At 47.9% G+C, this 13,205-nt stretch overlaps 1 protein-coding gene across 2 annotated transcripts in view; it reads right to left on the reverse strand.

Annotated features, from left to right (window-relative positions):
* The window catches only part of ESYT3 (extended synaptotagmin 3), a 34,577-nt gene extending 23,574 nt beyond the window's left edge, over positions 1-11,003 (reverse strand). The window contains exons 1-4 of one of the 2 annotated variants that reach the window (XM_069861493.1): positions 10,694-11,003; positions 4,210-4,251; positions 3,188-3,322; positions 2,570-2,646 (exon numbers count right to left, since the gene is read on the reverse strand). In XM_069861493.1, the coding sequence (XP_069717594.1) occupies positions 2,570-2,646; positions 3,188-3,322; positions 4,210-4,251; positions 10,694-10,969 (530 nt within the window). In that variant the 5' untranslated portion in view covers positions 10,970-11,003. Of the gene's footprint in view, positions 1-2,569; positions 2,647-3,187; positions 3,323-4,209; positions 4,252-5,733; positions 5,891-10,693 lie in introns of those variants that run through there. The other variant, XM_069861494.1, reaches the window with a different exon arrangement.
* Positions 11,004-13,205: the final 2,202 nt, after the last annotated feature.

Here is a 13,205-nt window from a genome sequence, read left to right on the forward strand (position 1 = left end):
GACCTCTAAGTGATATTTATCCACAGTCTCCAAGCAAAGGATGCAATTTGTGATATTGCATCACAATATATTACATCAATCATTACATCACAACATTTCATCGATAATTATACTATCAATAATTACATCACAATATTACATCAAACAAATTTAACACAGGGGAAAGGGAACTTTTCTTCACATGGCACAGACCTGAACCACAGCATTCAGTGCCACATCATGTTAAGGAGATCAGGAGCACAAACCAAATGAATAGAACACTTGATGAAGCATATGTCTACAAGCGGCTACTAAAACCACGCAAATGATTCCATATTGACCACAAAGGAAGGATGAGGGAAAGGCTTCTTCTACTTCTGCCCTTTTCCTGTGTTTTGCCCTGGCCAATCCAAAGACTCTGGGCTTCAGAGACTAGTTGCCTCCTTGATAAAACTAGAGGGGAAAAAAATTGTCCTCCTGCACTGCTGTGCGACTGAAAGCACAAAGCATTTCCAGACCATGCTGAGATTTGAGGATATAAGACACTGTCTAACACAAAGGGTAACTTGGCATTAGAAGCAGCTGCTCCGCATTCCCTGCCGCAGCCACCCTGGTCAGCGGAGCACGCAGCGGTGAGCCAGCCAACAAGCGATGCTCACACGGCTCCTAGCAAGCACCAAGGCGAAGGAGTCATGTTTATACCATGCAGACACATTCATCCTTTTATGTCCACTGCAACACAGCTACGAATCTTTGAAACCTAACCCAAGAGAGGGAAGTCAGTCACTGGGGTCTCAGGATTGCAAAGTGCATCACGTTGGCACCCCACTCTCTTCCCCAGAGCTGTGATGCCAGGGCGCAGCTCTGTGGACAGATCCAACAATTTAAATCTCACCAGCATGCAGTCACCAAGAGGCCGTGCAGTGAGTGGCAGCCTCAAAACAGGGCACTCAAAGTCCATCTTCTCTAAACAGATCTTCTCCCAACACCAGCTGCACTAGTGCTATTCATGTAGCTAAGAGAGCCTATTCTGTAACCGGGGTCTACCTCACACCAGAAAAGTGGAGATTGCCCATTTCCTTGATTAAAGAAAAGAAAACGAGCCACATTCCTTTGGCAATCCAGAAAAAGGAACCTATATAACATTGCTGCTCATAGATTTGCTTCTCCTCATTCCTGAAGTACAGTACCTCCTGTGGACACCGTACAATGCACAAATCCCAGCTTAAGAGCAGAAACTGATGCTAATATGTTAACATAAGAGAAACTGGGTCCTTAACACAGCCCAGGAGAAGAGATCTCCATCAGAGACAAGGTAGTCTGAACAGACCTGTGTGAATACAGAAAACACTTGGGTTATCAGATGACAGTTCAGGTCAGGATGAGGATCAGAAGTATTTGACCATCTTGGAGATGCTCATAGGTCTGCCAGAGGGACAGGAACGAGGAGGTGTGGGGAATCCCTCCACAGAGGGTTGTTAAAAGACAGTGAAAATGAATATGTGGGAGAAGCAGCCTGTAGAAGAAGCTTAACAGAGACTAGCAGCAACCTCCTGCAGAGTCTTAAAGGCATCAAATCCCTTTATTTCAACGCGGAAAGCACGAATGATTTGCCAAAGACCATAAAACTGGTCTGGCTATTACACTGACTGCACTGAAGCACAATGCATTGTGGCTGAAAATCAAACGTGTCATTTTGCAGGAGCTGAAGATGCTGCCGTGCCATTGCCACATTAAGCAGCAGGCACAGTTCTGAGCAGCTCTGCACTGTTGCCAAGACACTCTGTAACTTCATGCTGCTTTTTCCTGGCACTACCATGAAGAAAAGCCATTTAAATTAGGCAGCTCAATCACCCACTAAACTTAGAGAGCTACAGCAGCATGCAAGCAGTAATTCCCCCAGTAATTCCATTCTCCAGGCTAAACCAGGAGAGAGTTTAGGTCTAATGTTAACAAAACACAGCAGCTCATTCTAAACAGCCTGGAAGGTATCAAATGTCTTATCTAATTTTGTTGTGGTTGTTAGAGCCAAAGGCAGTTTTCTGCTCAGAGAACACCTGTAATCAAAAAAGCAAATGCATTGGGTGGCACATGGAACAAATGGTGAGTAAAACAAGAGCACTAATCTGGGGAAAGGAATTAAAAAATAAATAGAGCAGGTAGTTCTGGAAGAACTGGAGAGGTTGGACTGAACAGGAACCATAGTGGGGCAATAGGCAGACAAAGTACCACCATGCTTCAGAGCTGTTAGACTAGAAAATAGAGTTCCAAAACTTGGGTTTTTACTGCCGTGAATGGCAAATAAAAGGGTCACATTCTTATACTCAGAGCATCAGCGATGGGCCAGAGAAGGTAACACGTAGACCTGTGCAGGTGATGCTGCTTTCTGACTTCAAGACTGATGCCCAACATGCACCTCTAAGTACTGAGGACATCCAGCCTGGGACAGATTATCTCACATCACTCTAGGCTCATATAAGATAAGGACCTCTCACTTCATGCTGATCCTAGTAGACCACATGTCAGCATGACAACTCACACATGAGCAGTGAGTTGAGAACCATCTACATAATCAGTGATGCAACGTTACCATATCTGCAGATCTAAGATAATTTGTCTTCTATCAATTTCTTTGGTGTAGACTTTTATTCCATTGATTCTAGGACACTGAAATAAAGACAAACAAGATACAGCACAGTTAATATCTTTTAAGTTAAGCCCAAGTGAAAAGTCCTACTCACTTCAATCAATTTGAGTACAGAAGCATTCATTAAAGACTTTGCACAACTGCATGCAAAGCATGAGTAACCCACACAAGTTTTTCTCTTAAAGAGGTATTGTGAAGAGCCTTGGCAGTCCTCAAATACAGGACTGATTGCAAGCAACACATGCTGCAAGCCTTAGGATGCACTGAAAAATCCTTTCACAGGGGTGTAACAGAAAGAATTGTGGATACGTGCACCTTTTTCTATCTCCAGTCCCATGATAATGACAGCCAGTGGGAAGGGATGTGTCTCCTATATGACCGTTCCTCCACAGTAAAGACGCTCAGGTCAACATGAGGAAGGAACGAAGGAGGCAGCAGTGTTGTACCAATGCCATTTTGTTAAACACTCAGAGCTATTAAAGAACTGAATATCAGGCTCCTCCTACATCTGAGCTTTTCAGTGAAGACTGAACTGCGAGGGTTGCAAAGGATTCACATTACCTTCTCGCCAAAGTGGATCTTGGTAAAGGTGCATGTTTTCAGATGTACATTCTTTGCTCTGATTTTTGGTTCAAGAACGTCTTTAAATGCTTTTTCCATGATTGTCCCAAAGTATGGCCAGGCTTGTACAAGGACCTAAAGAAGAGCAGAAGCAGAAACACACTGAAGATCCTCTGTATAAGATACCTTTTTTTGAGAAGCAGATGCACACATCACAGAACACCTGGCTATTAACATCTGTCCTTTCAAAATATCAAGTCACATTTGTGCTCTTAAGTCATCCTTATGGAAAGATACAACTCAGTTCCTCAGAAAACGAATTTGGTTTAGGAACTGAAGAGTAAGTTTTCAGCATCCTAGAGTCTATTGACTGCTTCTAACTGCAGGGGCTGAGCCAGCAAATTTCAGGGTTAAAGGCTCCAAAGCACAATATTTCCTAATTACTTCAAAGCTCAGAAAGTTCCCTAGAGCTAGGTTTATTTAGAGAGGAGTGAAAAGAGCTTTAGAAAGTTTGCTAAAAAGAAAGTTTGCTTAAAAGAGAAAGAGGATAGCTACTGCGTGCTAATTTGCAAGTTCAGCTGTTTTGCTTTGAATCCCAGCATCTACTTCCAGTGAGAGCTTGACTATACCCGCAGATGGAACCCCTGCCTCGAAGCAATCTAGGAACCCCTCTGGTATGAGAAGATGTCACTACTATTGCTAAAATAACACATACACACGCATGTTTACATACATTATATACATATAGATGCATCTCTATATGTACACTATAAAAACACTGGCTTTTTTTTTTAAATCTCAGAATGAAACCCTGTGGTCAAATTAATCAAACCTGTATCAACTAGGCATGCATTTGGCTGTCACCAAAACCTCAGTGACAACTCTATATTAAGTGGCTCCAAGATTTAAGTACAGACACTGAAATGACTGAGCTGTATTGTAGTGATTGGATAACTTTCTCAGGCTTGACCCGCAGTTTGTGCTGCGATGCAGCTCAGAGCTCACAAACCAGAGCTCCTCACCTTGTTCAGCCACTCCACTCGTTCAACATCGGGGAAGTGAACCTGGATGCAGAGAAAAATAAAGTGAGTGCCACATGCCATCTGTTTCAGCATACTGCAACACATGTGAGAGATGCCACAGAGTGTGGAACAAGTTTTAGAGTAAGCTGAGATCCCTCTGCCCCCAGACATACACCCTTTATAATTCACTACATCCTTGAAAAATTGTAAAAGGCAAATAAAATATTAAAAAAAAAGTAGAAAGAACACACGTGCACTGACATACCAGTATGCCTCCAGGTACATTTATATGATTAAATCAAGCGTCATATCCTGTTTGTGATGTAAAACAGCATTAGATTTCACCTCCCTCTCTTGGTTATGTCATGGGAAGCCATGAGAACCTGTTTTCTTTCAAGATCACGAGCTGGGCAGGACCTGTTTGCTGTATTGGCTCACCTCAACCAGGACATCACACTTTGGAAAACAAGAACCTGCTTGGGAAACTGAGTTTATAGGCTGCAGCAGCATTTCTCCACTAATACTAACATAGGACCAATGGCTTCAGGGAAAAGAAGCACTCTAAGAGTTCAAGCCTATTACCACACACTATCATGTGTAACAGTCCAGTGTTTTCAACTCTCAGAGCCTTTCTTTTAAGCTGTTGAGGACAAACCAAACCGTAGCAGTCACTCCTGCATCATGTTTTCAAGTTGGACCCACCAAATACCAAGAAGAAAGGCATGTGCCCATTACAAAATCCCTCCAGCTCCCTGAAGCGATGACTTTTAAAATCACAATCAGGACAATTGTGGGCACTTTCAAGTAACCAACTGATCTCAGACCTCACCAAGAAGCTACTGAGCAAAGAGCCACTATCTCCTTGCTACAACCACACATTAAAGTCTCACAGATGTGATATTTTCAGGCAGGGCTACAAGCTGGTAGCAGGTCACTGCAGAGGGCAAGGATGGTATATCAGCCTCTCAGAATGGGCATTCAGGCCCTGCCCAGCTCTACAAGAGCACCAGAATACAAAGAGACTCAGTCCTTCAACTATCATCTAGCCTGACAATAGTAACTGGGTAGGACAATACATTAACTCCTCATATAAGAACTGTGAATTACCCTCTTCAGTCAAAAGCTTTCTGTTTAATTCAGCTCCTTACAGAGAAGCGCTCAGAGAAGTTTGGATGCAATGGACAGCAGCTTGCCTTTTATTCCAGCTTGATGATTTCACAGCCCACTTTCCTGGCTCAAATAATGCTTCAAATAATGCTTCAAATTATGCTTCAAATTATCTCCAATTATGACATTAAAAAAACCAAAGTGATATTACCATATTCTTTATAAGCAATTTCTTTTGATGCTCTAAATAGCAACTTTTCCATTAAAGAAGACAATGCAAGTTCACTGAAATGTCAGCCTACCCAGCCCTATTTGCATGATAAAGTGAGAATGCAGCACCAGAAGGGGCAATCTATACCGATAAAATGCAGCTGACATCTACAATAAGATGGATTATGTGGATCTGGGGACCTCCACCTGCCAGCCTTTCATCTTTCCCCAAATAGTCCTCCAGGAGGGCACATAAATCCTGGGTGACTTGAAGGCAGCTGGTTCTCAGCTCCAAAGCAACTGCCAAGTGCCAGGGTCCTGCTGCATTTGTGCCACAACTCTGGAACAGCCACAGGCAGAGTAAAGCATCCATGGAAAGAGCATGGTGAACCATCCTTCAAAAGACCTTACAGTGAGAAGAGGGATGTAACCCAAATGAAGGGACTCAGGGCAACAGTTAGGCCACCAGATCCCGATGAGAAAAATCACAGACCACACAAGACCTGCCAGCGCTAAGGGGAGAAATGCAGCACAATACAAACCTCTAAAGTTGGCTGAGATTATTCACTAGAACTAAAGCTGCTAGAGATGCAACTGCGAGAGGGATCCAAGAAGCGAGCTGGTGGCCAAGGAGAGCTGGAACAGCACACAGGAGCATCAGAAAACAGGCAAAAAACTGTGAGAAGGAGACAGCAGCTCGACCCACCTCAAGAAAATGTAAAATTGAATTAACTGACCCACAGACAGTCAAACTGGGCAGCCCAGTGCAAACTCCAAAAGCAACCACAATGAATCACATATCACTATGACACACCTGGGATTGCTGTGACAGGATGAGCAGCTGTTTGTGATCCAAACACCCCTTCATTCATGTGTCTGCCACACAGCTCCCACCCAGGCACGCTGTGCCTCAGTTTCCTCTGACAGACGAGGAAATAGCACTGTCATAGCTCAACGTTACCAAACACCACTGGGATCTCCTCAGCTAACAGAGCAGAGCTCCCCAAGAGGCAAGCACCGCAGAAACAGGACAACTACACATCTCTGGTGCAAAGAGCTTTCTGCCTATTATGAAAGGCCACCAGATTTCAGTGGGTTCCCAATACCAAAGCTCAGCTGCACTCAGTGGTACAAATACCATGAGCAGCTCTGCAGAAGAAGTAGAGCTTGACATCCAAGCACTGCATCTGGATTAGGAAGGCATAAGATCCAAGCAAAGCCTTTCCTACCCACAAAGTGTTCCCATAACATGCACATCCTGCTAACAGGAGACAAGTTCTGCTCTAGTTCTGTCCAGTGACACTACCAAACTCCCTTCCTCACCCAACAGCAAACACCAAGAACTTATTGTGTCCTAATACTTCAGAAAAAAAAGCCATCTGTGGTTCTGTAGTTTTTCACCACGTGCTCTGGACCCCAAACTCACTTTTGCCCCTTGTTACAGCAAAAGCCTTGGCAGCGGTCTCCTCCTTGAGTTTGTCACCAGTACAACACAGGCAAGAGAAGCACAAAACACTTCCTACCAAACCCAAACCATCCACCAAGATCTGCCAAAGTTAACGCTGTAAGACTTACTCCTGTAGCCTTGGGCAAGTCACGCTATCAAAATCAGTTTTCCCCATTCACAAAAGCAGGCATGTTTCCTGCCTGTATTTTGGGAATGCTGCAAAAATTACTTAGCATTTGAAAAGAGCTTTGAAGATCAAAAACACGAGGTAAGGGCCAATTACTAGTATGTAAGGAAAGCATAAGAGTTTCTGCATAGCTCCACCTTGCCCTGGAGCAGACTACAGGATTACAGCAACAGCAAAACCCATGACAATGACACAACAGTGGTTTTCCGTTCAACTACAACACAAGAATGTATCAGGGGTCTGTCTTTGTTTGGGGTATTTGTTGGGGGTTTTGTGGTTTTTTTGGTTTTTTAAGGGACAGGGTTTTAGCTCCCTGTGAGATGGGGAAAAAAGAAATGCTTAAACAAGCCTTTAGCATGAACAAGGAATCAACAGGCAAAGTTTTAAAGGGATTGTTCTGTACCCAGTAATATCATTTTTGCCTGGTAAAGGGAGTTAACATCAGGAAGAAACGCAACACACTTGCATGTTCTCACCTGGAACCTGCTTCAGCTGTGGAAGAACAGAGAAGTCCCTACCACTCCCAGGAGCCAGAATGAAGGTGGAAGCAGGGCCAACCTCTGCTTGGGCACTGACTGGTTTTCAAAGGTCAGGCTAAAGGCTGCACAGGCTTAAGTCAGAGAGTTTCACCTTTCCAAGACAAGTTTTAACCAAGTCATGCAATAAGTGACTGGTCTTAACTCCTCCGTGGACGGATCCTCAGGGTACGAGGAGACAGCTACACACCAGTCCCCAAAGACACTGCCATAGCTTCACACCTCCAGAACCTTTCCTAGGATCCAACCCAGGCTCTCCCAAACCTGAACTGTATTCCTACTCCCACCTCTGCGTGTCAGGAAAGAACAACACACGGGACATTTTTAAAGCTGTTTCAACTGAAGGCTCATGAACACTGAAAGGCAAAAAAGAAAGATAAAAAGGCAACATGGCAGAGAATAAACTGAATAGGCAGGAGGTGAGAAGCAACCTCTAAGACTGGCACAGAGAAATAGATCAAATTGAGGTAACGGAGTTAAAAAAAACATCCAGAACAAGCGTAGTGTGGAAACAAACACCAACCGATGAGGAGAAAAAGTTGCCAACACAGAAAAGTAAAGCAGTAGAAGTGGTAATATGGATAAAAGCTGAAACTAAAAGCACAGGCAGCAGCCCCTTTATCCTTAGGTTCTACATCTTGCCTTCCAGCAGCCAACTCCCAGAATTCACAAGCCTCTGAAGAGCACCTGACTCCAATTTCTCTTTAAGCATGTGCTAGGCAGCAGGAGACAGCGGAGAGATCCCCTGTAAGCCTCCCCTTCTCCTGAAGGAGGCTGAACAGCCCCAGCTCTATCAGCTTCTGCCCCAGCCCCTGACCACCTCGGTGGGCTCTGCTGGAGTCCCCTCGTTTGCCAAAACCTCTCCTGCATTGAGGACCACAGCGCTCCTGGTACAGCCTTGGGAGTGCTGAGTACAGGGGAATCAATAATCCCCTCCATCGACCTGCAGCCCACGCACTAATCATAGAATCTCTAGGTTGGAAAGGACCCACTGGATCATCAAGTCATAGAATCACCAGGTTGGAAAAGACCCACTGGATCATCGAGTCCAACCATTCCATTATGGGCTCATTGGTCCAAGCAACGAAGCCTGACACTACCAACCACAACCTCCAAGAACTTCTGAGATTGTGTGTGTGTGTGTGTGTTGGGGAGGCGATTCTGATATTTCAGTGGTGACTAAGAGACTCAATACCTCATTACCAAGGCTGAGGGCACTTCAGGATAAAACACACCACTATTCTCACCGCAACAGGGAAAGAGCTGACACCACCACACTCATTAATGCTGCGAGTCGTTTTAAACGCTCTTATCAATACAAACAAGCAGAAATCTCATTCAGAGAGAGGCTTCTGTGCCTGGCAGGAGGGAACATGTGCAGGGAGCTGCACCAGCTCTGCTAGGAGACCCTGGCCCCACTCCTCAGAAGCGCTGACTGCCTTCATTTCCCACAGTATTAAGAAGAGCCAAGTGCTGCAGGCTACAAAAAAAGTTCGCTGACTACAAATGCCACCATGCAACACTCCTTACAAACAGAGCTCTTTGACAGTCTCTTTCTTACAGGAGAAGACTCTTTCTTACATGGTTTTAAATGGTAAAGGAATGATGATGAAGGAAAAAAAAACCACCTCATAATCCTTTTCAATTAGCCAAGGCTACCCAGCAAACAACCACAGATGTAGAATAAAATGTGCCATTTGATTTTCAGTTTTCTTCACTTTAAAACCTAGACTGGCTAGGAACAAGTGTGGGGAACAAACAGGGGTTTGTTCAGGAGAAAACAAGAGATGGTTCTTTAAATATTTGGGCTGTAGTAGGCAGAGAATATTATTTTTATAGATTCTTTTTTTTTCAAAATGACACTGCAAAGAAGGGGAAAAAACTTTCTAGAAGGTCTAAAATAAGTAGCCCCTACACCAAAACACCTGCAATGCAACAGCACATGTCTGACAGGAGGTTTCTCTGGGGATACAGCAGTATTTCACAGGCACCTTCACACCAGCATCCCCATCCCTGGGACTAAAACGACTTCTAGTTCAGTACTCGCTTCCCTGGGCGAAGCTCGAAACCCAGGGCTGCTACCGCTCAGTCCAGGGCATCCCTTCACCCTTCTTCCTTCGCCCTTCGGCTGCTTGGTGCGGAAAACCCTGCTTTCCACGCTGCTCCCGCCGCTCCGCATCCCGCAGCATCCCTGCTCCCAGTCGCGCATCCCGCAGCATCCCCGGTCCCAGCGCCGCTCCGAGCTCCCTCCAGCCCCGCATCCCGCAGCATCCTTGCTCCTACTGCCGCTTCCCAGCCCCACATCCCGCAGCATTCCTGCTCCCAGCGCCGCTCCGGGCTCTCCTCAGCCCCGCACCCCGCAGCATCCCCGCTCCCAGCCCTACATGCCGCAGCATCCCCGCTCCGGGCTCTCCTCAGCCCCGCATCCCATAGCATCCCTGCTCCCAGTGCCGGTCCCCAGCCCCATATCCCGCACCATCCCTGATCCCAGTGACGCTCCAGGCGCTCCCCAGCCCCACATCCCGCACCATCCCTGTTCCCAGTGCCGCTCCAGGCGCTCCCCAGTCCCGCACCCCACACCATCCCTGTTCCCAGTGCCGCTCCAGGCGCTCCCCAGTCCCGCATCCCACACCATCCCTGTTCCCAGTGCCGCTCCAGGCGCTCCCCAGTCCCGCATCCCGCACCATCCCTGTTCCCAGTGCCGCTCCAGGCGCTCCCCAGTCCCGCATCCCGCACCATCCCTGTTTCCAGTGCCGCTCCAGGCGCTCCCCAGTTCCACATCCCGAACCATCCCTGTTCCCGGTGCCGCTCCAGGCGCTCCCCAGTCCCACATCCCGCAGCTTCCCCGCTCCCAGTGCCGCTCCCCAGCCCCACATCCCGCACCATCCCTGTTCCCAGTGCCGGTCCGGGGTCTCCCCAGTCCCACACCCCACAGCATCCCCGCTCCCAGCCCGGCACCCGCAGCATCCCCGCTGGCGGCGCCCCGTCCGCACTCACCCAGGCGGGCAGGTGCCGCGCCGCCAGCCCCCTCCGCACCGCCTCCCGCTCATCGTCCAGCAGCGCGAAGGCGGCGGCCAGGCGGTCGCGCTTCCCGCGGCGGTTGCGCGCCCAGCAGAGCCAGAGCGCCAGCGCCAGCAGCACCCAGCTGCCGCTCAGCCGCACGTACCCGGCCAGGTACACGGGGCCGAGCCACAGCAGGGCCCGCGCCGCCCACCGCAGCAGCAGCGCCGCGGGGCGCCGGGCGCCGGGGGGGGACGCGGCCGCGGGGCGCATCGTGCGCGCACGGACCCGCCGCTCCCGCTGCCGAGCGCGCCCCCGCCCCGCCCCGCCCCGCCGCACACGGCGCCCCCCGGCGGCCGCGCGGGGAAGGGCAGGAGGGGCCGCCCCCCTCACCTGGGTGACTGGGAGGGGACAGGAGCCAGAAGTGGCCCAGGTGGCCAAGAAGGCCAATGGCATCTTGGCTTGGATCAGAAACGGCGTGACCAGCAGGGCCAGGGAGGTTATTCTCCCTCTGTACTCGGCACTGGTGAGACCGCTCCTCGAATTCTGAGGTCAGTTTTGGGCCCTCGCTACAAGAAGGATGTTGAGGCTCTGGAGCGAGTCCAGAGAAGAGCAACAAAGCTGGTGAGGGGGCTGGAGAACAGGCCTTATGAGGAACGGCTGAGAGAGCTGGGGTTGTTTAGCCTGGAGAAGAGGAGGCTGAGGGGAGACCTCATTGCTCTCTACAACTACCTGAAAGGAGGTTGTGGAGAGGAGGGTGCTGGGCTCTTCTCCCAAGTGACAGGGGACAGGACAAGAGGGAATGGCCTCAAGCTCCGCCAGGGGAGGTTCAGGCTGGACATTAGGAAAAAATTCTTCACAGAAAGGGTCATTGGGCACTGGAACAGGCTGCCCAGGGAGGTGGTTGAGCCACCATCCCTGGAGAGGTTTAAAGGACAGCTGGATGAGGTGCTGAGGGACATGGTTTAGTGATTGATAGGAATGATTGGACTTGATGAACCAAGAGGTCTTTTCCTATTTAGTGATTCTATGATTCATGCCCTGTGGGCATCTCCAGCAACCATCTGGACAGGGCACAGGTGATCTGAGAAGTTCCTATTACGAAAGTGGGATATTTTTGATATAACTTAAAGTTTCATCTAAGTAATTGTATTCTTTTTTCTTTTTTTTTTTTTTGAAAGTTAGACAGAATGCCCCTCTGACAGCATGTTTTCTTTCAGTTTTTCCAGACCCTGTTCACTATTCAAAGACAATAATGTCTTGTGTGAACTATGATCTGTGCTGAACAGATGCCTCTTCTTCTGCAATCACCTCTGTTTGAGTCTCTCCCTACCTCAAATGCAAGGTCAAGCAGAGAGTTGGAGCTAACTCCAAATTAGAAAGAGTTTTGACTGTTGTGAAATTCATAATAACATTAAAATGAGTCCTTGGAAAGTAGTAGAATATGCATGAGATTTCTGGGAAATTTATCCATACGCCTGTAAGTGGGAAATACATCCTGTAACAGCTCTTGTCTCGCTGCACGTCATTGAAGGAGATCACTCCTCATGTTGCCCAGGCCTGATAAAGGATGCTTGCTTTCTAAAACTCCAAAATGAGTCTCAGTGTGTTTATTTGCTGGCATTTTCGGTATCATCGATGCCCCCCCCCCCCCAACCACCCACCTGGCCTCCCCTGGGGTCACCAGCCTGAGCTGGGACAGTCACTGCATCCCAGCAGGGAAAGAAGTGGGAGCACGGGGATTTACCCCACACACGGCAGGGCAGCTAGGGGACAGCTGACAAAAAGGGGTCACTCCCAGCCACCCAGGGGCAGCTCTGCTTCAGGGTGCCACACGGATTGAGAGCAGCCCCGAAGAGAAGGTCTCAGGGCTGCTGGTGGTTGGGAAGCTCAACGTGAGCCAGCAATGTGCGTTTGCAGCCCAGAAGGCCGATTGCTTGCTGCTTAACAGAGAAGAATATAAGGCAGAAGCAACCTGTTGGTTCTGGACACTTGCTGCTTGGAAGAATAAGAATACTGTCTTCTCCTCTTTTTGGTTTTGATAGAGATACTGTGGGGGTTTGGTTTTGAAATACTGAGAATTACACATTAGAGAAGGTGGTTTTATTTGGGAACCATAAGACACTTCTTGAGATGCTTTTGCTCCTAGCAATATGAATCCTGTACCTTTGTGTATCTGCCTTAAGAGACAGGCTGTAATCTTATGGCTCCACACTGTGTTTTCCACTGCAGTTTTCCCTGGATCAGGCAAATGCTCCTCTTTGTTCAGTGGATAAGTCGAGAACATCAGTGAATGATGCCAGCTTTTATTGTGGCCCCTTTTGGACACTGACTGCACAGGAAAACAAATGATGAGCCAGACACAAACCTCCAAGAGAAGGAAGTTGTCCATGACTGGGGAGATCAGGTATGACCTCTGCTTTGCCATGGAAGTGGTATTTAATTATGTATCAGTCAGTAAATCAAACAGTACTGACTGCGAGTGATCCTCATTTGTGTGTTAATCATT

The sequence above is a fragment of the Phaenicophaeus curvirostris genome, chromosome 7 (genome assembly GCF_032191515.1).
Source record: "Phaenicophaeus curvirostris isolate KB17595 chromosome 7, BPBGC_Pcur_1.0, whole genome shotgun sequence".
Classification (NCBI taxonomy): Eukaryota; Metazoa; Chordata; class Aves; order Cuculiformes; family Cuculidae; genus Phaenicophaeus; species Phaenicophaeus curvirostris.